General features: G+C 39.8%; 1 protein-coding gene across 3 annotated transcripts in view; it reads left to right on the forward strand.

The window, feature by feature from the left end:
- CPSF3 (cleavage and polyadenylation specific factor 3) overlaps positions 1 to 22,415 on the forward strand; it is a 65,154-nt gene that overhangs the window by 25,987 nt on the left and 16,752 nt on the right. For 2 of the 3 annotated variants that reach the window (XM_050950746.1, XM_050950747.1), the window contains exons 5-12: positions 3,313 to 3,490; positions 5,264 to 5,353; positions 7,421 to 7,571; positions 15,282 to 15,457; positions 16,847 to 17,005; positions 17,773 to 17,919; positions 19,395 to 19,547; positions 21,780 to 21,888. In XM_050950746.1, coding sequence (XP_050806703.1) covers positions 3,313 to 3,490; positions 5,264 to 5,353; positions 7,421 to 7,571; positions 15,282 to 15,457; positions 16,847 to 17,005; positions 17,773 to 17,919; positions 19,395 to 19,547; positions 21,780 to 21,888 — 1,163 coding nt within the window. The remainder of the gene's footprint in view (positions 1 to 3,312; positions 3,491 to 5,263; positions 5,354 to 7,420; positions 7,572 to 15,281; positions 15,458 to 16,846; positions 17,006 to 17,772; positions 17,920 to 19,394; positions 19,548 to 21,779; positions 21,889 to 22,415) is intronic. The other variant, XM_050950748.1, reaches the window with a different exon arrangement.

The following is a 22,415-nucleotide window of genomic DNA, read 5'->3' on the forward strand; positions in this document are numbered from 1 at the left end:
AGCCTGCTCAGGTTGGATTTGAATAGTGGAAACAACCTTGTTGCACATAGCTTGAAATTTCTCAGGGGAGAAAAAACTTTGCTGCATTTTCCACCCATCCTGTTCACATTCAGAGCCGGACCACTCACCTGCCTCAATGCCCTGAGTCAAGTTGTCAGGGTCCTCATCGCCTTTTGAAGCCTCTCCCTGCTCTACACTGGGGTTCCTGGTCCATTCTCTCCCCATTGGAGATGTGACTGCCTAGGTGGGTAGGGGACTCCACCTGCCTGTTTGACTTGCAGCCCCAAGACCGGTTGGCTGGATGCAAGATGTGCACAACTCTCTATCTGCCCAAACTAGGAGATTCACAAATAGAACACTGCTTGGATCTAATCTTATGTTTTCTTGTCTGCTGTGCCGTGCCTTCAAGGGGCAGAGGAGTTGGGCAAGGTGATGCTACAGCAGAGGTTCAGAGAGAATTAAATCCCTGAGGCAGGAGGACGAATGTTGGAGAGGGAGCATGTTGGTCTCCACTGCTCAAAAACTGGGCAGAAACAGCTCAAACTGAAAAAGAGTGAGAGCAATAGCGACCACCACTGTCTGCTGCCATAGAGGCAGAGAAACTGGTGGCAAGTGGGAGCAAAGAGGGTGTGCCCAGTGTCTGGTGCCAAAGTGCTGATCTGCCTCCATGAAGTTGCAGACGGCGGAGAGCAGCCCTGATGTCCAGAATTGTGGGAGACACTAGGCTGCTTGGTTACTTGCATATATTTGTTCCTCCTTTCTTCATTATTCTTGTGTATCTTGGGAGAGGAACCATCTTTTTTTTATGACGTTAACAGCCCTGAGCATAATTTGGGAGTTCAATAAACATTAATTGTACATTTTACAATTTCACCAGAAACTTTAATTTTAAAACTCAAAAGATCAGTTAGGGGAAAAAAGCTTGATGGACCAGTGTATTATGAGAGATAAGGTGGATGAGGTAATATCTTTTATCTTCTCTTGGTGAGAGGTCAGATATAGTGTCTCTATCGCTCCTAATCCTCAAAGGAAACCTGCACAACACTTTCAGAAGACTAGGCTGCAAGCTTAAATTCATAACTCTGCTAGACACTAAAAATCGTGGACTGAATAGAGACTCTGGATTTATGGCTTATTGCAACAACCTGTAACCCACTAGCCCCCTCCTCTTTATTTTATGACTGCAGAGTTGCTAATGAGCCACTCTGTCTTAGGGCAGGTCTACAGTACAGCAGGGATCGAGCTCTGAGATCAATCCACCAGCGACTGATTTAGCATGTCTAATAAAGCCCCACCAAATTGACTGCAGATCACTCTCCAGTCGACCCCTGTACTCTACCCCTGATAAAAAGAGTAAGGTAAGTCGACGGGATCCCCCACGGTGTAGACCCCGTGGTAACTCGACCTAAGTTATGTAGACTCCAGCTACGTTATTCACGTGCTGGAATTGCGTAGCATAGGTAGACTTATTGCAGTAGCATAGACACAACCTTAGAATGGTACCTTGGAATGTGAGCTAACTGTAGTAGGAAGAGAGTCTAAAACACTAACCACATAGGCTAAACAGTCTGTTCCATCTTGCATTTAGCTGCGAAGCTTGGAGAACCTTTCCCAGCCCTGTAGAAGAGCTCTTGTCTTTCTCTCCAACAGAAGTGGGTCCAATGAAAGATATTTCCTCATCCACCTTGTCATAAACAGATAGTTAAGGGTTAATAGAACAGGAGTACTTCATGTCTCTTTTGCCTGTAAAGGGTTAACAAGTTCAGTGAGCCTGGCTGTCACCTGACCGGAGGACCAGTCAAGGGACAGGATACTTTCAAATCTTGAGGGAGGGAAGTTTTTTTGTGTGCTGTCAGTGTTTGGTTGTTGTTCACTCTGGGGGCTCAGAGGGACCAGACGTGCAACCAGGTTTCTCTCCGATACAGGCTCTTATAAGTTCAGAATAGTGAGTACTAGGTAGATAAAGCGAGTTAGGCTTATGTTTGTTTTCTTTATTTGCAAATGTGTATTTGGCTGGAAGGAGTTCAAATTTCTATTTTGCTGAAAGGATTTTACTTTGTACTTGTATACTTAGGCTGGGAGGTATTCCCAGTGTCTATAGCTGAAAGACCCTGTACCTATTCCATTTTAAATTTACAAAGATAATTTTTACTGTTTTCTTTCTTTAATTAAAAGCTTTTCTTGTTTAAGAACCTGATTGTTTTTTTTATTCTGGTGAGACCCCAGGGGACTGGGTCTTGGATCCGCCAGGGAATTGGTGGGGAGAAAGGAGGGAAGGGGGAGAGAGAGGTTATTTTCTCTCTGTGTTAGGATTACTTTCTCTCTCAGGGAGAGTCTGGGAGGAGGAGAGAGAAGAAGGGGGGAAGGTGCATTTTCCTCTCTGTTTTAAGATTCAAGGAGTTTGAATCACAGTAATCTTCCAGGGTAACCCAGGGTGGGGAAGCCTGGGAGAGGCAACGGTGAGGGAAAGGGTTTACTTTCCTTGTGTTAAGATCCAGAGGGACTGGGTCTTAGGGGTCCCCGGGCAAGGTTTTGGGGGGACCAGAGTGTACCAGGCACTGGAATTCCTGGTTGGTGGCAGCGCTACAAGTACTAAGCTGGTAATTGAGCTTAGAGGAATTCATGCTAGTACCCCATCTTTTGGACGCTAAGGTTCAGACTGGGGAATTATACCATGACACACCTGGTCTCTAATATCCTGGGACTGACAGGGCTACAATTACGCTGCATACAATGTGTTATGAATCATCAGACTAATATTGTACAATGGTATTTACATGCATGACAGAATCTGAATCTGGGAAATGCACCATAATTAATGTATGCTAACTATCCTCTACATAGATTTAGGTAAGCAGTATGTGGTACCCCTCTCCACACTGGGATCAGATGTACGGTAGATATAGCTATCATTACATGTAGTTTTTGCTAACAGGCATAGACAGGCTGTTTTTGTGTGTGTGAGAACTGTTTTGATCTGGTTATTATAGCAATCATTAAGTTATATTTTTATTGTTTGTATTAAAGTAATGCCCATTGGGAACCCATTGTGCTGGTAGTACAAGATACTGCCTTGCATGAAAAAGGTACCCTAATGTGGCCTTTCTGAATATATTACCTGTTCATACTGGTTAGGGAAATAGTGTTAGAAACCCCATGGCTCTAGCTGGTTCAATATTTAATTTGGAAGGAATCCGCAATTTTGAATGGGGATCTTGAGTTACAAAATCTATCAAGGGAGCACATCTGTAATTATTCTGTAAAGTAAACCGGTGAAACTAGCTGATACTTGGCCATTTCATTTTTATACAGCAATATTTCAGCAGATGACATGCTCTACACGGAGACAGATCTGGAAGAAAGCATGGACAAAATTGAAACCATCAACTTTCATGAAGTAAAAGAGGTGGCAGGAATCAAGTTCTGGTGTTACCATGCGGGCCATGTCCTGGGAGCAGCCATGTTTATGATTGAAATAGCTGGTGTGAAGGTATTTTTTTAGTATAGAGCAGTAACTCCTTGTCAAAAAAATTATTATTAGTTTTTAAGTATTGGCAATGAGTTCCAAGCTCAAAATATGAAAATAGGCAAGAAACCCCAAACCAAGCACTCTGGAAGACCCAGAACGAGGCTTTGTCTTGAAGTATTATTTTTAATCAGTTATAGCTGGTGAGTGACAGCAGTTTTATTTAAGTGAGATAGTATATGTGGCCTTCATGGCAGAGGTGAGTTTTAAGTATGTGGTCTAAGCTTGGAATAACATAGCACAGACATTACCACACTGATCTGCTGAGAGCTGTCTGGTCACCTGTTGCTGGTTGTCCTGGCATCCAGTAGTTAAATTGCATTAAAAGGCAGCTTAATCCAGAAATACTTTACTTTCCCATACCTGTCTGTCTATCTAGGAACTTAACTAGCCTCCATCACCATAGTACTATAGTGCCTCACGTTAATTAATTAATCTGCAAAACAACCTTTTTCCCATTTTTGATGTAGAGGGAGCTGAAGCACAGAAAAATTAAATAATTTGTCCAAGGTTATACAACAAGTCTGTGGCCAAATCAGATGTCAAACACAGATTTGTGAGTCCCAGTTCAGTATCTGGACAGGAAAACTAATCTTCCTCCCTATAAACAATTTCTAAAATATCCACAGGCACACTAAGAAGTGATCACAAATGGGAGAGGAAATGTTTTGTGTAGTTGCAAATGGGAAGGTGGTGATCCACAAGGTAATTTCCCTATTAAGATATAGTTTACATTATGAAAGTTTGAAAACCTCTGGCTTAGCAAGATTCAGAAAGGGTTAAGAACATATATTGAGAAGACTCTGTTTAAATAACTAGAATACAAATGAGAAGAGATAGTGGTCTTCTTGATGGCAGGAAGAAACAGCCTTTCTTCTTTGTTGTGTGTATTGCTCAAATTATTATTTTTTATATGCATTATGTTCTGTGCTTTCTCTTGAAGCATGTGATATAGGCTACACGATAGCAAGCTACATAGATGGTTTGTCTTTTCCATGATCTGCTGGTCATCTGTGTTCTTATTCAAGCTTTTGAGCATGATTTGTATTTAAACTATCTTCAAATGAGTGAGTGTAGGATACAGCATGTTGAAGTTATGAAGTGAAAATCCTGTAATTTACTCCATTTGGGGCTCAATTTGCCCTTCACTATGCAGTTAGGAATTGATCTGGAGAGACCAATGTATTGGAGAGCTGGATAAAGACCTTACAGAAAGCATTTTAAATTATGGGTTTTCCTTTAAAAATAAGTGTGCAGTTTTCTCAGTTTAAAGTAGTAATGTGGAAATACCAGTCTTTAGTACAACAGAAGCTAATTAAAATAGTTCCTTTTGGGGGTTGTTCATTATGCTGATATTCTCAAATGGAAGCTCTTGAGTTTTTTAAGTTCTTAATGGCTTATGTACTGGTGCAAAACTCTAAAAATGTCACTTTTGTAACAGAAAGGAAGAATTACAAAAATGTTGATATTTAAGTTTATAGCTGCTTATATATACTGCTTGAAATCTTTCAGTCATTGCAATTAGGATTTGTTTATTGTATTCATAATAAAACATATAAGCACAATGTATTTGTCAAAGCGATCTTCAAAACATTTGAACCTTTTATTATAAATCCATGAAATTAGCTTTACTAAAATATTAAACTTTTCCTCTACAAAACACGTTGTTAATATCTTTTTGCTGGCTTAGTAATTCTGTCTAATTACAGGGTTATTATTTTTCTTTCTCTGTCACAGCTTTTATATACAGGTGATTTCTCAAGACAGGAAGACAGACACTTGATGGCAGCTGAGATTCCTAATATTAAACCTGATATTCTTATCATTGTAAGTTTCACACTGTGATTTATTTAAATTAGTAGTCGAGAGTATCTAGAAGGAATTACTAAGATCTGAAGTGAATGTCAAAATAAAGGTAGAAGCTTGATGGTGATGTAACTTTAGCAATGTGCGTTATGTGTCCCTTACATTCAGGCTGCAGGGGAAATCAATACAGTATTTAGCATATAATAACTTCTGTATAGTTATTGTGTTTCAGGCCAGTCTCAAAGCACTGTCCAAAGCTCTGTGTCACTTCTCTAAGCTGTGTAAGCCCCAACTTTGTCCCAGAGGTGTGTCCAGAAACCTGCTAGAACAAGAGTAGCACAAGAAGGAAGTCATTCCAACCACAACAGTTGAAGCTACAGCAGGGAATATGGGCAGGACACAGATTAATACTCCTTCTCTTGCAAGGCGTGTTGAGGGACCTTTAATGAATACACATAGTCAAGACCTTTTTTTTATGTCTCTGCAAGAGAGCGTCTCCAGCATCATAGCGCCTCCTATCAGCATAATGTTGCATTGGTTCAGTATTGATTCAAAGAAAAGAGTGGAATCTGGTACTTTACCTTTGGGATTACATTTAGATTCTGTCGACAGTTTATAGTTAGGGCCCTACCAGTTTCACAGTTGTGAAAAATGTGTCAAGGACTGTGAAATAAGCCCTTCCCCATAAAATCAGATCCTCCCCCTTGCTGCTGGGAGTGCCCCAATCAGAGGGCTCCTAGCTATGAGTCCTTGCAGGGCTTAGTAGGATAGGACTTATCTTTTTCTTGCATGGCAGCTGAGAGGGAGAGGGAGATCAGACCCACTTCCAAGTGCCTCCCCCTGCTGCAGGAAGCTCCTTGCCCAGATCTGGAGGTTCTTGCAGCTGGAGGAAACTTGTGGAGGTGGGTACGATCTCCTCGTGCTTCTGGAAGTGCCCCAGCCAGAGGGCTTCTGGCTGTGAGTACCTGCTGGGCTGGAGGCAGGACAGGACTTGTCCTTCACTTGCATGGCAGCTCTGGGGGGGGCGGGGAGGAGAAAGGTGGGGAGTTCAGACCCACTTCCAGGTACCTTTTGGGTTGGGAACCCCACAATTATAACACTGAAATTTCAGATGTGAACAACTGCAAACATAAAATTGACCAGTTTTACAACCCTCTGGCTGTGAAATTGATCAAAATGGACCATGACTTTGTTAGAGGCCCTATTTATAGTGTTATGAGCTGCCTTTCTGCCGAAGAAATTCCTTAAGGCTCCAGACTGAGACCTTGTCTAGACTGTGGATTTGCCCTGATTTCAGCCACTGGTATAGCTGCATTCTTAGAACCCCTAGTTTGTGCTGGTGGAGCTTATCTTAGTTTCAGGCAGGGTAAAGAGCAGCTTTGCCTGTCTGCACTAGGGATTTGCACTGGTAAAGCTGCATTGCTGGCTGGCCACAAATGGCTGAAATCAAGGCAAATCCCCAATGCAGACAAGGCTTTAAAGAAAGGGAGGATGGGTCACCTCGGTGCACCAAAGTCCAGCTCTGGCTACCAAGTCAGGTTCTTCTGCTGTTGTAGTTTTGTCTCTGAGATTCAACAATGCCTGTGTATTTGTTTTGCACATTTGGGTGAGCATTTCTGGTTTAGGAAAATCAGCATTTAAAAAACAACCCTGAGAAAAGTATCAAAATGTGAGTCTTCTCTCTGCTGCCAGAGTCTGTCCTTACAAACAGCCTCTCTTTTCGCAGCAATTTTCTAGTTGGTTTATTTTTAATTCAGTGCATTCGTTCTCCCTACAATTCATGTCTTGAGCAAAATAGAGTGAGGGTCATGTATGTGATGCATTTACAGTGGGATGGAAGATTTAACTGTAAATAGAAGTTCTGTTTCAATAAGATAACCTCAATATGCTGGTCAGCATTTTCTTGTTGACTTCAGAGAAGAGTATAATACAGTGGTGGGCAACCTGCGGCCCACATGCAGCCCATCAGGGTAATCTGAATGCAGGCCATGAGACATTTACCATCCACAGGCACGGCACCTCGCAGCTCCCAGTGGCCGCTCTTCACCATTGTTTTAATAATAGCTCTGTATGTACTTTACTACTTAGGAATCCACCTATGGTACCCATATTCATGAAAAAAGGGAAGAGCGAGAAGCAAGATTCTGTAACACTGTTCATGATATTGTAAACAGAGGAGGTAGAGGTCTTATTCCCGTCTTTGCCTTGGGTCGAGCTCAGGAGCTGCTTTTGATCTTAGGTATGTATCTTCACATCATTTAACACTGAAGGAGCAAAATACAGTGGAAATTTTGTAATGGCTGTCCTTTTATGTACAATCAGTTTGTATGTATTTATTTATTTAAACAAATTTTTCAACATCTTTGCAGTGAGCTAATGACTTAAAAATCCCAGGGTTACTTGATTTAAATCAAGATGACTTAAATCAGTGACTTTAATTACCAAGTGGAATGCCTGGATTTAAATAATTGATTGTAATCATCTTTTCCATTTGTACTTCAGTTAGTGCCTAAAGAAAGGTGCTTTCTCATTCGTTGATATAACCATTAAAGCATGCTGGTTTACAACTAAATCACAAGATTTACACAAGATTTGGGACATCTTTTTACTACAAAAGACTGCATATTATATCATTACTTTAGCAAATATATAGTTTAATATTTTCTGATTTTTATTAATTGTATATTTTTAGTATGTTAGAAAATTGTGAATGATGTATTGCTTATTTACTAGATAACTAGCCTTTTGGTCATGATCTATGTCAAACTGCATTAGGATTGTAATTAGAATTTAATTAAACACACAAGAGCATATAAAATGTATTTGTGTTAAACCAAACAACCTTTAATGTATTGGATACATGAATTTCTCTTATCAAGACATATTTGACATTTACAACTACTGACTTATTAAAGAAACAGAGGGATTCTGTAGCCAATGAACTAAACTGATTATTTCAGAGCAGCCTGGGAAATTTTTCAAATATGCCTAAATGCAAATGACTGGAGCTTAACTTCCTACTCCTCTATGTCCCTTAAAAATGAGACAAGTTAGGCTTTTAGATCTGATCCAGTCCCTTCTTGTTTTTATTCATAGACTAGAAGAGGGAGACAACTTTTCCTGCTTTTATTTAACTCCCAATCAGTTTCTCAACTTTGAATGAATTAATTCAGATTAAGAAAATGTTCTTTCTGTGCCTACAGAAGTGATTACTGTTGTCAGATACTGGTTTAACACTTCAACAAATTCTGGTTCCAGGAGCTTAGCTAGAGAATTCCACCAGTTCCGTTCTGTTACTTTCTTACAAACATCATCAACAAACATGTTTTGCTTGAATGATTCACCTCCATTTCTGAAATTTATTATGAGTGGCGTGATTGATGGGTGATTAATAGATGCCCATGTTATAGCAGCAGCATCTTCTACCTGGTACGTTGGGTTTGAGAATATTGGCAAGAAAATGAGGAGTAAATGCTTGGTCCATCTGCTTCTTTACTGCCTGCAATTTAACTTTGTGGTCGGTATTTCTTTCTTCAGTGTCTCTTGAAGTTCTTTCCAAATTTCAGCAGCATTGCAGTATTATAGCAATCGTTCTGCAATTTGTCCAAGGCTATGGAAATAAACTTCAATATATTCAGCATATCTACTACATTTCTCTTTAGTCCAATAGTGACTACTTGGCTGTTCCATCGATTCTGTCACAATTTTCTTCACAAATTATCATCAGAATAGGCCAGTTCATAATAAATTGCTCAAAACAGTCAACCGCTGAATTCCATCATACATCTTGGGGGACGATTAAATTTGGATCCTCCTTTTCTATTCAGTGAAGCTGAAGCAAAGTGGTTGTAACGGAAGTATTTTGCAATTTCAATAGCATTCTCCTTTATTCCTGGAGTTGTACTTAAGTCTTTGGCTAAAAGATGCATCAAATGAACTCTGATCCATATGTTATAAATTTCAGGTTCCCTTCATTATCTTCCAAGTTTCTTCTCATCTTTGCTGCACTTGCAGTGATAAAGCTACACATCTGACACTTGAATTTTTGTTATAGCTTTTACTGCTACTTCTTTGTATGTGTTCTGCTGTATGGGCATTTCCTTTTGTATCAGTTGTTTCTGCAAGACCGACTTCTTTTGTGCCTCTCCACCTTCTGTTGTCACACAAGCACATGCTACTGGATCATTGTATACATTATTCCACCCATCAAGACTAAAAATAATGAATTTCTCACCAATGTTTTTTGCACATTGTTCAAATTCCCACTCACACACTGTATCCAGCAACCTTCCAGCGATGTCTGCTCTGCCGGATGAAGTGTAGGCTGGTCATAATGATTGAATCATGCAAATGAAATATTTGCTCTGAACAAGATGAAAGGTTGATTTGTTGAGTAAATTCACCGAGCGGTCTTTTCATCGATGGAGTCTTGCTGGAATTTGTTGTTCCTGATTACAAACTCATCCATGGTTTTACTGGATGATGAGGAAAATCTTTCTTTTGATACAGGTAATACAGTCTGAAGTATTCGAAGTTGTAGACATTGCAGATGATAGATGTTCATAACCCCTATGTCTAAGCTGGAGCCTGAAACAAAATGGTAAAAAAAAGTCTTGCTGAGCATTACTCAGTGTAGTGCTTTAAAGCAAATGAGATTAAGTGAGAGTCCTCCCACTGCAGCTGTTTGCACACTGTTTAAATGGTCTGATTTATTCTAAACCCTGTTTTATAGGGAATATAATTAATAAATCATAAGAATTATCTAAAGCTGTTTAAATGCTTATATCTAGCAATATACCAAACAGCTTGAAAAATACTTTTTAAATGTTAACATTTATTAAACGCATAATGAAACTTCACTTTTAATCAAGAAATTTTCACCTAGGATATTTGATTATATTAAGCAATAAAAAATCATTTCAGAAATCTAGCAGTAACTGTTATAATGTGACTGATAAATGCACCCACAACAAAATAACATACAGTACCAATTAATATTTTGAATACACATATTTTGAAATTCATCAGTTACTCAACCAAAACACAAATATATGACCATAATCTGTTATCAGTTGCTAGCATAGTAAAACATGATAAACAGTCCATAAGAATGGTGCAGAAATAAGTTTAGTAACCAGTTGATCCAAATTGTTCAGACATGTCTATATCATCTTCAAAGTCATGGCCTTCTGAGGAGCATTTTTCATAATGTTTCATTCTGACAGCCAGGCCTTGCGTCTCCTAGTTGCACTATTTCCATTTGGCACGTTTTTTACCTTGAGGTACAGGAATTTCTTCTATAGCCTGCAGCCATGGCAGTTTTGTTTTTTTTCTCCAGTACTCAGATGTTGAAACACTAGAGGCTACAGTCTGAAGAATGCTGTCCCTTCTTCTCAGAAACTTGCTTTGAAGCCAGTGTTGCTCCTTTCTGGTTGCACTTTCTGCTCCTTCTCCCTTGTTATGTAATTCCCCCACCCATGTCCAGAAAAACAAAAGAACTAACAACAATCCAGGACTTCTGCTCAGGATAGCCACATGCCTGTTGCACTGCAGTATTTTAGTTGTTCAGAGAGTCAGGGGGAGGCAGTTCAGACGTTAATTGATTTCTGTTTCTGTCTCTGTCTGTGTACGTATGCAAGGAGACAGCAAGGCCATTTACTTAAAGTGCCAAGAACCATCCAGAAATAAGGGCTGGTAGTTACTGGGCAGATCAGTGATTTTGCATGAGTAGGAGAGTAAGTTTCCATGGAGGGTGGAGTCATACAAATTCATAATTTGCAAATGGAGCCAGTCAGAGCTCACTTTGGGAGAAGCTATGAAATAGGAGTATGAGATCACACAGTGGATGATCGGGGGCATGGATCAACGTTCACATCGCATTTCCCGTCAGTACCTGGCCCAAGCCGGGGAAGCTAATGTCCCATCCACTGGATCAAATTCAGTGATGAATCCTGGTCACGTGCCACCTGAGACACATTGCACATACCCTTAGACAAGTGGATAATCCTGTTGACATACGTGATGGTGTCTCTTGGAGTCAGAACATAAGAACGGCCATACTGGGTCAGACCAAAGGTCCATCCAGCCCAGCATCCTGTCTGCTGATAGTGGCCAATGCCAGGTGCCCCAGAGGGAGTGAACCTAACAGGTAATGATCAAGTGATCTCTCTCCTGCCATCCATCACCACCCTCTGATAGACATAGGCTAGGGACACCATTCCTTACCCATCCTGGCTAATAGCCATTAATGGACTTAACCTCCATGAATTTATCTAGTTCTCTTTTAAACCCTGTTATAGTCCTAGCCTTCACAATCTCCTCAGGCAAGGAGTTGCACAGGTTGACTGTGCACAGTGTGAAGAAGAACTTCCTTTTATATGTTTTAAACCTGCTGCCCATTTTAACTCAGCTCGGCATTTAAATCTGGTGCTTATTCTCAGAATAAGTTATTGATCTGCGTAAGTGTAGACTGGAAGTTCAGGCCTATGGGTGTACATTAGGTATGAGTTATATTTTTCTATATTCTACAATTCCATTATTTATATATTTTGTTACAGTTGGTCATGTTTGGGGGGGAGTTGTAACAAAGGATATTTAAATTATAAATTTAAAAAATCTAATATAACCATTAATTTGTAGTTCTTTGTTCTCTATTTCCTATGACATTAGTATGCCTCTTAAAAAAGAGGGGGGGAAAAGAAAATACATCAACTAAAACTAGACACACAAAGGGGTGCCTAACTGTGTAGAAAATGCAATTGCACAGATATGGTTACATCTCTAGGCCTCTCCATTTGTTTTCCTGTTCTAATTTAGGCCTTCAGTTCTTCTTATGCTCATAAACTTCTTACAAGAAGTGAATTACTATACTTTAAAAACAAACCAACAAACAAAAAACCCACCACTATCAGGATAGGCATATGCTGCAACTGTGAGATCATATTGTAACTCTTGTCCAACCAAACCCCTTCCTTCCCACCCTTTTTTTTTTTTGGTTATCTTTATTTGCTGTTTTGCACCTAACATTTTAAATTGTGAGTGTTTCATGACTGGGAGTTTGTCGGACTTCTTCTGTGAGGCCTGTTCTACAAAGAAAAGTTTCACAACTGCCCCCAGCACACCCTGGCCCCCAGCATGGGTGCAATTATACAAATATAAAGGTCCTTTATGCTAGTGTAGCTATTCCTGTATAAGCTATACTGGTTTAAGGCAGATTTATACCAGTGTAACTGCATCTACACTAAAGGTTGTACCAGTATAACTGTTTCAATTAAACACACACACACACACACACACACACACAAAAACCGTTAACCTAAATAGGTGTCTCAGTACAAACTGCATAGTAAAAGCACCAAGAACCTTCTCAGTGCTCTAAAAAGTTCCTTAGCTCGTTTTTGAGTGAGGGGGATGGGGGAATATGCCACCTGTTGAAAGTGCCTGGGCCAAATTTTTCTTTGTGAATAGCCTGTTATGTTCTGCAACAGGGTTCTCAACCTTTTTCTTTCTGAGGACCCCCCCCCAACATGCAAAAAAAAATTCCATGGCCCACCTGTGCCACAGCAACTGATTTCTTCCATATTAAAGCCATAGCTGGCATTAAGGGATAGCAAGCAGGGCAATTGTCTGGGGCTCCTGCAAAGCTAAGTTCGGCTTCAGCCTCGGGTGGTGGGGCTCAGGGCCCTGTACTTCAGCCCTGTGTGCTGGGGCTTTGGCTTTTGCCCTGGGGTCCATCAAATCTAACCCTGGCCCTACTTGGTGGCCCCCCTGAAACCTGCCCATGGCCCCCCAGGGGGCCCCAGACCCCTGGTTGAGAACCACTGTTCTACAGTACAATCAATGCTTTTCTTGAAATCCTACTTTAAAGTAGGGTTCCACTCCAAGTGATACCTGTTACGCAACAGACCAGCTTCATGTACATTTTTTGGGGGGAGAGGTCATGGCTGCTGCTATCAAGTAACCAAGTGAGTGGAGGTTTTATTGGGGTGTGTGTGGGGGGGGTCTTTTTGTTTTTTGGTAGGTTGGATTTTTACTACTTCTGTTAGTCTTCCAAAAGAAACAGCTAAGAGAGAGTGAGCTGCAATCTATTGTACATCTTGAATAGAACTATTCAATAAGTTCCAATATTTATGCCTGTTCAAACCTATTGGAAGGCAATAGTTGTGTAACCTTTGGGTGGGCAGAGCTCGCTTCATTGTCCTTCTTCAGTGCCTAAAAAACCCCAACTCCCATAGAAATGCAGCTGGAGACCCAGAATTCAGTCTCGAAGGATTTTCAGCAAGGATGCACAGGGTCAACCTCCCCACATTCAAGTCCCAAAAAGAACAAAAGAGATTAACTTAATTAAGTACCAACTTTATAAATGTTATGATAAAGAAACATAATTAATAGTAATAAATAACTTTATGTTTACAGCATGACATGGCTATTTTATAATTCACATATACTGTCTTCACAGTTTTACATAAACATAAATAAAGAAAACAAATTAAATCTAAACAGGTCGATCCCCACAGAAACACAGTGAGAAGGAACTCAGAGTTCCCAAAAGCTTAGGCTGAGTTCACTTGAGTCTCAGAGGCTTTGATCACCAATCTATAGTCTGCTGAGTCAAAAGCAACATCTTGCTTCCACTTGCTTGTAGGAATTTCAGTTGGAATCCTGGCAGACTCTTCCTCCTCTGAAATCACTGTTAGCCAGTCAGTTAACTGATTAATCAATCACTCAGTTAAGTATGTAGATTTAAAAAAAAAAACACTGTTACAAGAAAATACAAAACTAAGAATAGTAAAATATAAATGACTCTCCACATTTAAAGAAAAGTTGGTGAATCATACTAGCTGAGACAATTTAACTAAAACAGTTTGGTTAAAATCAAACAACATTCAAAGTATACAATTAAAATAAATTGATTTTTCCTCCTAGTTTTCCCTTTCTATAATTAACCCTGTTGGAGGGTTAACAATATCACTCACCAATCTGCTGCAAAATGCTTCAGAGTTAGGGAAAACAGCCTGCTTTCTGCCCCTGGGCTTAGCTTCTCCAATCCACATGGTTCACATGGCCTTTTGCAAAGCAGCAGCCCCAATGGCTTACCCTCATCAAGGCTGACCACAGCAACAGGGAACATATTGGAGCAAACCCAAAAACTACCACACCCAATTCCAGAAACATCTGGATGTGGAGTGCAACTCTGCTAGCAACAGTGACCCAGACACAACTCACTCCTATTCGCTCCACCACCACCCCCATACATCTCTTTAAGAGATATCTCCCTCTTAGGCTCGTGGGTTAGAGTTGCACAGGTGAAACTTAGGGCAGAATTGGGGCTCAGGGAAAGTGGGTGAAATTTTAATGGCCTGTGGTGTACAAGAGGTTAGGGTAGATGATCTAATGTCCCTTCTGGCTGTAAACTCTGTGCATCTGTGAATTTGGCTTGTAGAACTTTTAATGGTGATATTGTGAAGTCTCACTAACAAGACTCTACAGATTTTGTTGCTAGTTATAATTTTTTATAATTAACATTTGACATAGATATGCCAGCCTGTTGATTAGCAGTAATGCACTAGAACTCATTTCTCTTTAAACAGTGTTGTTATAAAAGTGAATTGAATGCTCTGTAACATCATACATATTTATAGGCAGTGGTTGAAAATTGGTGGTTATGTGGAGTCTGACTGGTCTTCTACTGCGAAAAACTGATATTTGACTTTTTTGTCTAGTTATTTGTTTTACCTTTACTCTTTTTTCAGGTTTGTTCTCTCACTTTCCCCCTCCCCAAATAGCCAAGGTCAAAAGAGGCATGTTGACATTTCTTATTACGTTGATTTCCTGTCTCTAACAGCACTGGAAATATTTGAAAACCTGACTTCATAAAACAATGTTAATTCTGAAAAATTCATGTTTGGAAACTGCTAAAATATTTATGCCTTGTAAAATGTTCCTCTAGATGAATACTGGCAGAATCACCCTGAACTCCATGACATCCCAATATACTATGCCTCCTCTTTGGCAAAGAAATGCATGGCAGTGTATCAGACATATGTAAATGCTATGAATGACAAGATCCGCAAGCAAATCAACATCAACAATCCATTTGTTTTCAAACACATTAGTAATCTGAAGGTGAGTGTAAATAAAGGATGTTTCATGTCAGAAGTAAGATGTATCAAATACTTTGCATTTACATGAGGTTTAACTAGTGTATAGGTGTACTTTCCTAGGAATTTAAACCATTGATTGATTTAGAATTTTATAACTGAATCTTTCAGTATAAATCTGCTTTCTCCTATTAACGATATCTTTGTTATTTTAAACTCCATTCTGTAATGCTGGATGGGTTATGCACATCCAACCTTTGCTGTTTAATTTCCACAGAAATCCCAAGTATGGCTTCCCTATAGGGTTTTCTGGCTAACCTCTTGAGTGCATGCCCACTGACTAACATTACACTTCACTGTGATCGCTCCTATTTTGCTCCTGAGGGCATTCTGCACCAAAAAAAAAAAAAAAAGTTCTGCTCACAATATTTTAAAATTCTGCAAATTGTGGATGCACCGGGGTTGGGCAGATGGGAAAGTTAGCTTCCTGTACACTGATCCCTCCCCCGGCAGCTGAGGAGTGATGGGTGCGGGAAGCGCAGGGGTGGTGGTGGTGAGTTTGCAGAGCTTCCTACAGCCATGGGAGAAATCGGGGGGTGGGTCTGATGCCAGATGCCGTGCAGAGGAAGAGGAAGTCCATCCTCCCCATCCAGGATTAGCAGCTGAGCCTGGCACAGAGTAGGAGCCACCAGCCAGGTCTTTCCCAGTCATGCCCCTTGCCCCACAGTGATTTACCTCTTTGATGGCTGCCCTGGGCACCTGAAACAACTGCTGGGGAGGGTTGCATGACCACTCTTGTGACTTCCGTTTGCTTCCACATCAGAAAGTCATTTTTCTGTGGAGAAGCAAAGAAATTTGCAGGAGACATGAATTGTGCGCAGTGGCGCAGAATTCTCCCAGGAGTACTCTTTGGGTGGCGGGGCCATTGCTATACTTGTCTGACCTTAGAACAAGTACTTTAATTGAAAGTTTATGGAGGATTTAAGTTTAGTTTCTGGAACAGATATAAAATCATACTCTTGCCTAATATAAGGCTTTCTTTGGAGTGTATCTGAAATAAATAAATAAGGCAGCGCTAACCATACTTCTGTAATTTAAAATATTCAAATATATGAATTAGTTATTTCATACAGTAATATCAGTAGTTGTACTGAGGCTATCTCATCTGTCTACCTGATATGCTTAAGTTTGGTGAGGTGGGGAGCATTCTCTTACTCTTTCTTCTTGAAGAGATCCACAAAATGTCCTTCATGGGCAAAGGTGGGAGGAACTCTGCCAAAGAGGTGACTTCCATGAGGATGAAGTGTGATCTTTCCACGTAGGTCCCTTTTTGCATGTGGATCAGGGGATGCAGTCGGGCTCTGTTTATTTTAACCAGGTATACGAACTGATGTTCTTGCTTTTTGTTTTGTAGAGTATGGATCACTTTGATGACATTGGCCCGAGTGTTGTTATGGCTTCCCCAGGTATGATGCAGAGTGGCTTATCCAGAGAATTGTTTGAGAGCTGGTGTACTGATAAGAGAAATGGAGTAATAATAGCAGGGTATTGTGTTGAAGGAACACTTGCCAAGGTGAGTTATTACCATTTGACTGCCATGGTAGTTAGTTTATATGTTACATTAAAAGGAGCGATCCCTGGTTGGATTATTTATTTGAACTTGTTAAACAATAAGATTGTTGTCATGTATGGATGACTGAATACAACCAAAGCCAATTGTACCCTGCAAAAACAAATGAAATGTCCAGTAAAGTTGCAGATGACAATTTTCAGTAACAGTCTATTCTTAAATGAAAAAATCTTTCCATATACTATTAAAAAATTAGCAGGTAGCTCATCCCAAGAAAGTGTAATTAACATATTTCTCCCCTTCACTCCTCCCACATGGTCTTTCAATTTTTTGCCCTTATCCTGATCCCACTGGAGTCAATGACTGAACTCCCACTTACATCAGAGATCAGATTGGGATTCCTAGCACTTTCACTTGCTTTGAAGTTGCAATCAGGAAAGGACCTCAGAATCCAATTCTGCAATCAGAGATAGATACACATACCTTGTATTGATTTCAGTGAGAGTTATGGTCATATGTGTGAGGGCCAAGTGAAGTCCTAAATGTTCTGTGCAAGGACAGGATGCAAGTATGTGTTTAATTTTTTTATGACTGATCCCAGGTGTGTATAATGTATATATGTTTTATAATGTATATTTGTTCAAATATTTACCACTTAAACCAACTGCAGATATTTATTTTTCTGGTTCTGAAAGTGAAAAACTGGATATTTTGTAGAAGATTTTTCAAATGCCTTGTTTATTGAAAGGAGTACTTTTCTTTTGAGACAGCACATAATGTCTGAACCTGAAGAGATCACAACTATGTCAGGGCAGAAGCTCCCACTGAAGATGTCTGTAGACTACATTTCTTTCTCTGCTCACACGGATTACCAACAAACCAGCGAGTTTATCAGGGCACTGAAACCTCCGCATGTGGTTAGTGTGCATGTTCATTATTTCGTAGGAATATAGGTTGTGTCATTGGTTCATCAAATCTAGTATAGTGCCTCTGGCAGTGCCCAGTCCCCTTGCTGCTTCAAAGGTAGGCAAAATACTTCTCACCATGCTACACCAGCAAAATTTAAATACCTGGTTCATTTGCAGCACTGCTGTGGATGTGTTGTGGTGACTTCTCTGAGATGAGGTTACTCTATACCAGTGGTCCCCAATCTTTTTGGCTGGCGGGTGCCAGCTGAAGGACCACTGCGGCGGTGGAGCACCCGCCGAAATGCCGCCAAATTTCGGCAGCATTTCGACGGCGACGCCTCTTGATGACGCCACTTGCTGTCAACAAGCAACATCATCAAGAGGCGTCCCTGCCAAAATTCGGGGGTGACATCTCTTGATGACATCACTTGTCGACGACAAGCGTCGTCATTGAGAGGCGTCCCCACCGAAATGCCGCTGAAATTCGGCAGCATTTCGGCGGGTGCTGTGCCGGGGGCCAGGACGCAGGCGCATTAAGATGCCCCTGCGGGTGCCACACCTGCAGGCACCGCGTTGGGGACCACTGCTCTATACCATGTTGCAGCAGTTAAGTTCTATGTATGTGGCTACTTATAAGATACACTACAGAGCAAATACAATGTGGCATCTGGTCACTGTTGCCAAAGTGAATCATGGAATAGGCGAGTTTCCAGGTATTTTGGAAGAATAAGCAGGAGGTTATTTAGTAAAAATTATTTGCGATGGAGTTTGTTCCAAGTGACCAGGGCAATGCGAAAGGAGGTGTAGAGATGCCAATGAAGACAAGAGGAATAGTCGGAGAAGCTTGAGCAAAGCACTGGGAGCAAGAGGAGATGAGAGCAGGGACAGAGTTATAGGGTGCTGTGAAAATGAGGAGTGGAATTTGGAACCTAAAATAGGGAGAAGAAGAATATCTGTGCCAGCAGCTCCTTTCAAGAAAGGGAGAAGCAGGGGAAAAGGAAGCTGAACTTATCAGAGATATTTATAAGCTTATTAATGTTAATGAAGCTTTAAGTTTAAATTCATGAGCAGTTCATGAATATATATGCATACATGTGCGTTGCATGCAAATATATATAAACATGGCTGACTGTGACTTTTCTAGTTAAACAGAAGAACTTTATACATTCCTTTTTCATAACAAAATACTAGCAGCTAGTCCATTTAGTAAAATAAGTAAAATCTGTGTAGATTTTTGTACCTGCATTCATCATGGTATCTAAGCACTTTTATAATGCAGACTGTACTGGATAGAATACAAAAGCAAATGTGGAACTGACCACAGTGTGTAGTACAGTTGACATTACCAATATTGGTTGCCCAAGACAATTGTATATATTTAAACATGATGCACAGGAAAGCAGCAACTTTCTTGGATGATTTATTTAATAAAGTGCACCTTTTGAGAGCGTACCCCTTGTTAATTGTGAAACTGTCTCTTGTAGATTTTAGTGCATGGTGAGCAGAACGAAATGGCCAGATTGAAAGCAGCATTGATACGAGAATATGAGGATAACGATGAAGTTCACATAGAAGTTCACAATCCTAGGAATACTGAGGCTGTGACATTAAACTTCAGAGGAGAAAAACTTGCCAAGGTATATGATTGATGTTTTCTTAACCATAGCACAGCATTTCCCTCTTTGATGAGGGTTATGTTTTTCCTTCAAGAATATGCCTGCTTTTAATCAATTTCAGATTGTGTTTCTGGATGACTTCAGTATACTGTGAGCGGGACATAGTGTAAACACTATTTTTTTTCAGTCTGCCAAGGTCTGTGCTGATACAGACAAGTCTGTCAATGCTTTCAGTCTCTTGATCTCATTCCATATGGAACGTGTTCCAGGACAGCAGCCCTAGATAATCTCTTAACAAAGAATAATACACTAATCTCTGTAGTTTCAAGTCACTGACATTTATGGAATGAATGATGTAACAAATTTCATTTGCAATTTAGGAAACCATTAGTAAAATCCCACGCACCTCAAAAAGACAGTGTGTGTGTAATATAAAAATTACAGAAAAAGAGAGAAAAAATAAACCACTATATATTTTGGCTGGATTAAATAACACTTGCTGACTCCATTCAGACACTCTCTTAAAATTAACACTCTCTTGAGTGTCTCCCATCTCTAGATACTTTAGGGATGGGATGACACAGGTTAAAAATGGGATTATCCAGCAGAAGATATTATATGCACTGGTTACTTTTTCTGCTTTTTGAAACATGATGCTGAAACTACAAAGGGAATCCAAAGATAATATATTTTACCTAAAGATCTTTCTTGAAAAACAAAGATTTAAATGTGGATATAGTAGGTATTCTTGACAGTTAATGAATCTCCAGTGTTCTAGACTCTCTTGCAGAATGAAGGGAGTTATGACAAATGACAACTTTATTTGATGCAATGTTAAATCTTGCAATAAAAGCTGTGAATATTGAACTAGCTGAGAGCGACTGTGCACAAGTGACCTTACAGTGGTACAGATAGAAAAATGTATTCATCAGTAGCATTTTTCATTTATCCCCCCAAAAAATCTATTGTGGACACTGTTTTGATAGTTTGTCCAAAATTGTTATATAACCAACCTTCTCTCTGCTGAATACAGCCTTTAATTTTTTTTAAATGTTACATAAAGATTTAAAGAAGGAGTTTTTGAAAAATGAGTAAATGGTATTCATTAAGCATCTGATCCTACTCCAACAAAATCAATGGCAAAAATCACATAGATTCCCATGGGGCAGGATCAGTTAACCTCTTCCAGCCTGGTTGACCAAGTATTTCTAGTCTCAGAGGTGGGTGGAGTATATAGAGTATAGTCAATATGCACATATACATTATTTGTATGCATGCTGTTCTGGAAATAATCCTCATTGAATATGTCTACTTAAGGTTTATCTGTATGATTCTAGGTATATATATTTTTTTTGGTAGTAGATATTTTACAAACCCCTGCACTCAAACAGCACTTTAGAGATGTTTTTTTGAAAGGCAAGGTTTTTGTCGTTGAAGAGCTTGCAATCTAAATTAGGAAAATATAGAAAGAAAATAAAGGTAATGACATATAATGTACATTAGTTTTTACAAAGAATCTATAATAGTGAAGGTAATCTCTGGACTTCTGTATCTGTGAATTCCCAGCATCCCTTTCTAGCAGGTACAGTCCTAAAACTTGCATCAAAATACACATTGTGCTGTTCTTGGAGGACATAATAGTTCCCTGCAAGGGTTATGCCAAAAGTCAGAAGCTTGTTTGTAAGAATTCAGAAATGGAAAAGCATATATGGCTGCTGTTTAAGATGTAATTGGTGTTGAATTGTAATAAAAATGCCATAGTAAGAGCCTGAGAAATCTGATCCACAGGCTTTCTCGTTGTTCTGCCAGTTAGTGACACCAAACACCATAAACAAAGGAGATAAAAAATGTGTTGATAGTACTTATGATGTCACTTGCTTTGGCTGAGAAACTAGAAAGTCTGCAGCTCTGATTCTTTATGGGAATCAGTTGACCATCTATATAATTCTCATCACTTGTGTGTTAAGTAGACCATACGTGTATGTTCTATATGACAGCTGTTGTAAATGAAATATGTCACAAGATTTGAATATCATTCTATTATCCAAATCTCTCTGTTGTGTTGTGCCTTTGAAATGTGCTTGCTATCAAAGATTACTCTATATGTGTCCTTTGGCCATGTTGTGAGCTTCGAGTGGTGATATCATCTTCAGTTGTTTAAAAAGGAGCCTGCATTTCATCTGCAGAATTAACCTCCATCCACCGCAGCTTCAATTTTTCCAGTAACAATTTTGATTTTTCTCTTTTCGACAGGTGATGGGGTTTTTAGCAGATAAAAAGCCAGAGCAAGGACAGCGAGTTTCAGGGATCCTGGTTAAAAGAAACTTTAACTATCACATCCTTTCTCCATGTGACCTCTCAAGTAGGTGAAGATGACATACCGTCATGTGCTCAGTAACTAAGCTGAGTTTCCTGTTTTAAAGGCAAAAGATGTATAGGACCTTATACTTGATGCATTATGTTTCTACAATTTCTGTGATATCAGTAATTGGCTGGCGTCAATTTATAAACTTTTATTTAGGCTAAGTGTGGGGGAAAGTTGCTTGATATGGGTTATTTACAGCAGTACAGGAATGTTTGTAATATGAAATACCTGTCAGAGACCATTCAAACAGATAGGGAGGGTTTATGGGTAAAGAACACTGGCATTTGCAAGCTTTCTGCCACTATTTTCCTTTCCCTCCTGCAATGGCAGATGGTAACTTTAAGGCCTATGTATTGAAGACCAGCATTTTTATTTTTTTTTGTATGGCCTTAACCTATGCACCACTTGCCCTGCCACACTTCTGAGTTTTCATTGTGTATAACTGGACAATGTTATGAAGTTTGGGTTTGGTATGATGCAAGGAATGGTGCATAAACAGAATCAACAACAAACAATTACAGCTT

Source organism: Gopherus flavomarginatus, chromosome 4 (assembly GCF_025201925.1).
Source record: "Gopherus flavomarginatus isolate rGopFla2 chromosome 4, rGopFla2.mat.asm, whole genome shotgun sequence".
In the NCBI taxonomy this organism is placed as follows: domain Eukaryota; kingdom Metazoa; phylum Chordata; order Testudines; family Testudinidae; genus Gopherus; species Gopherus flavomarginatus.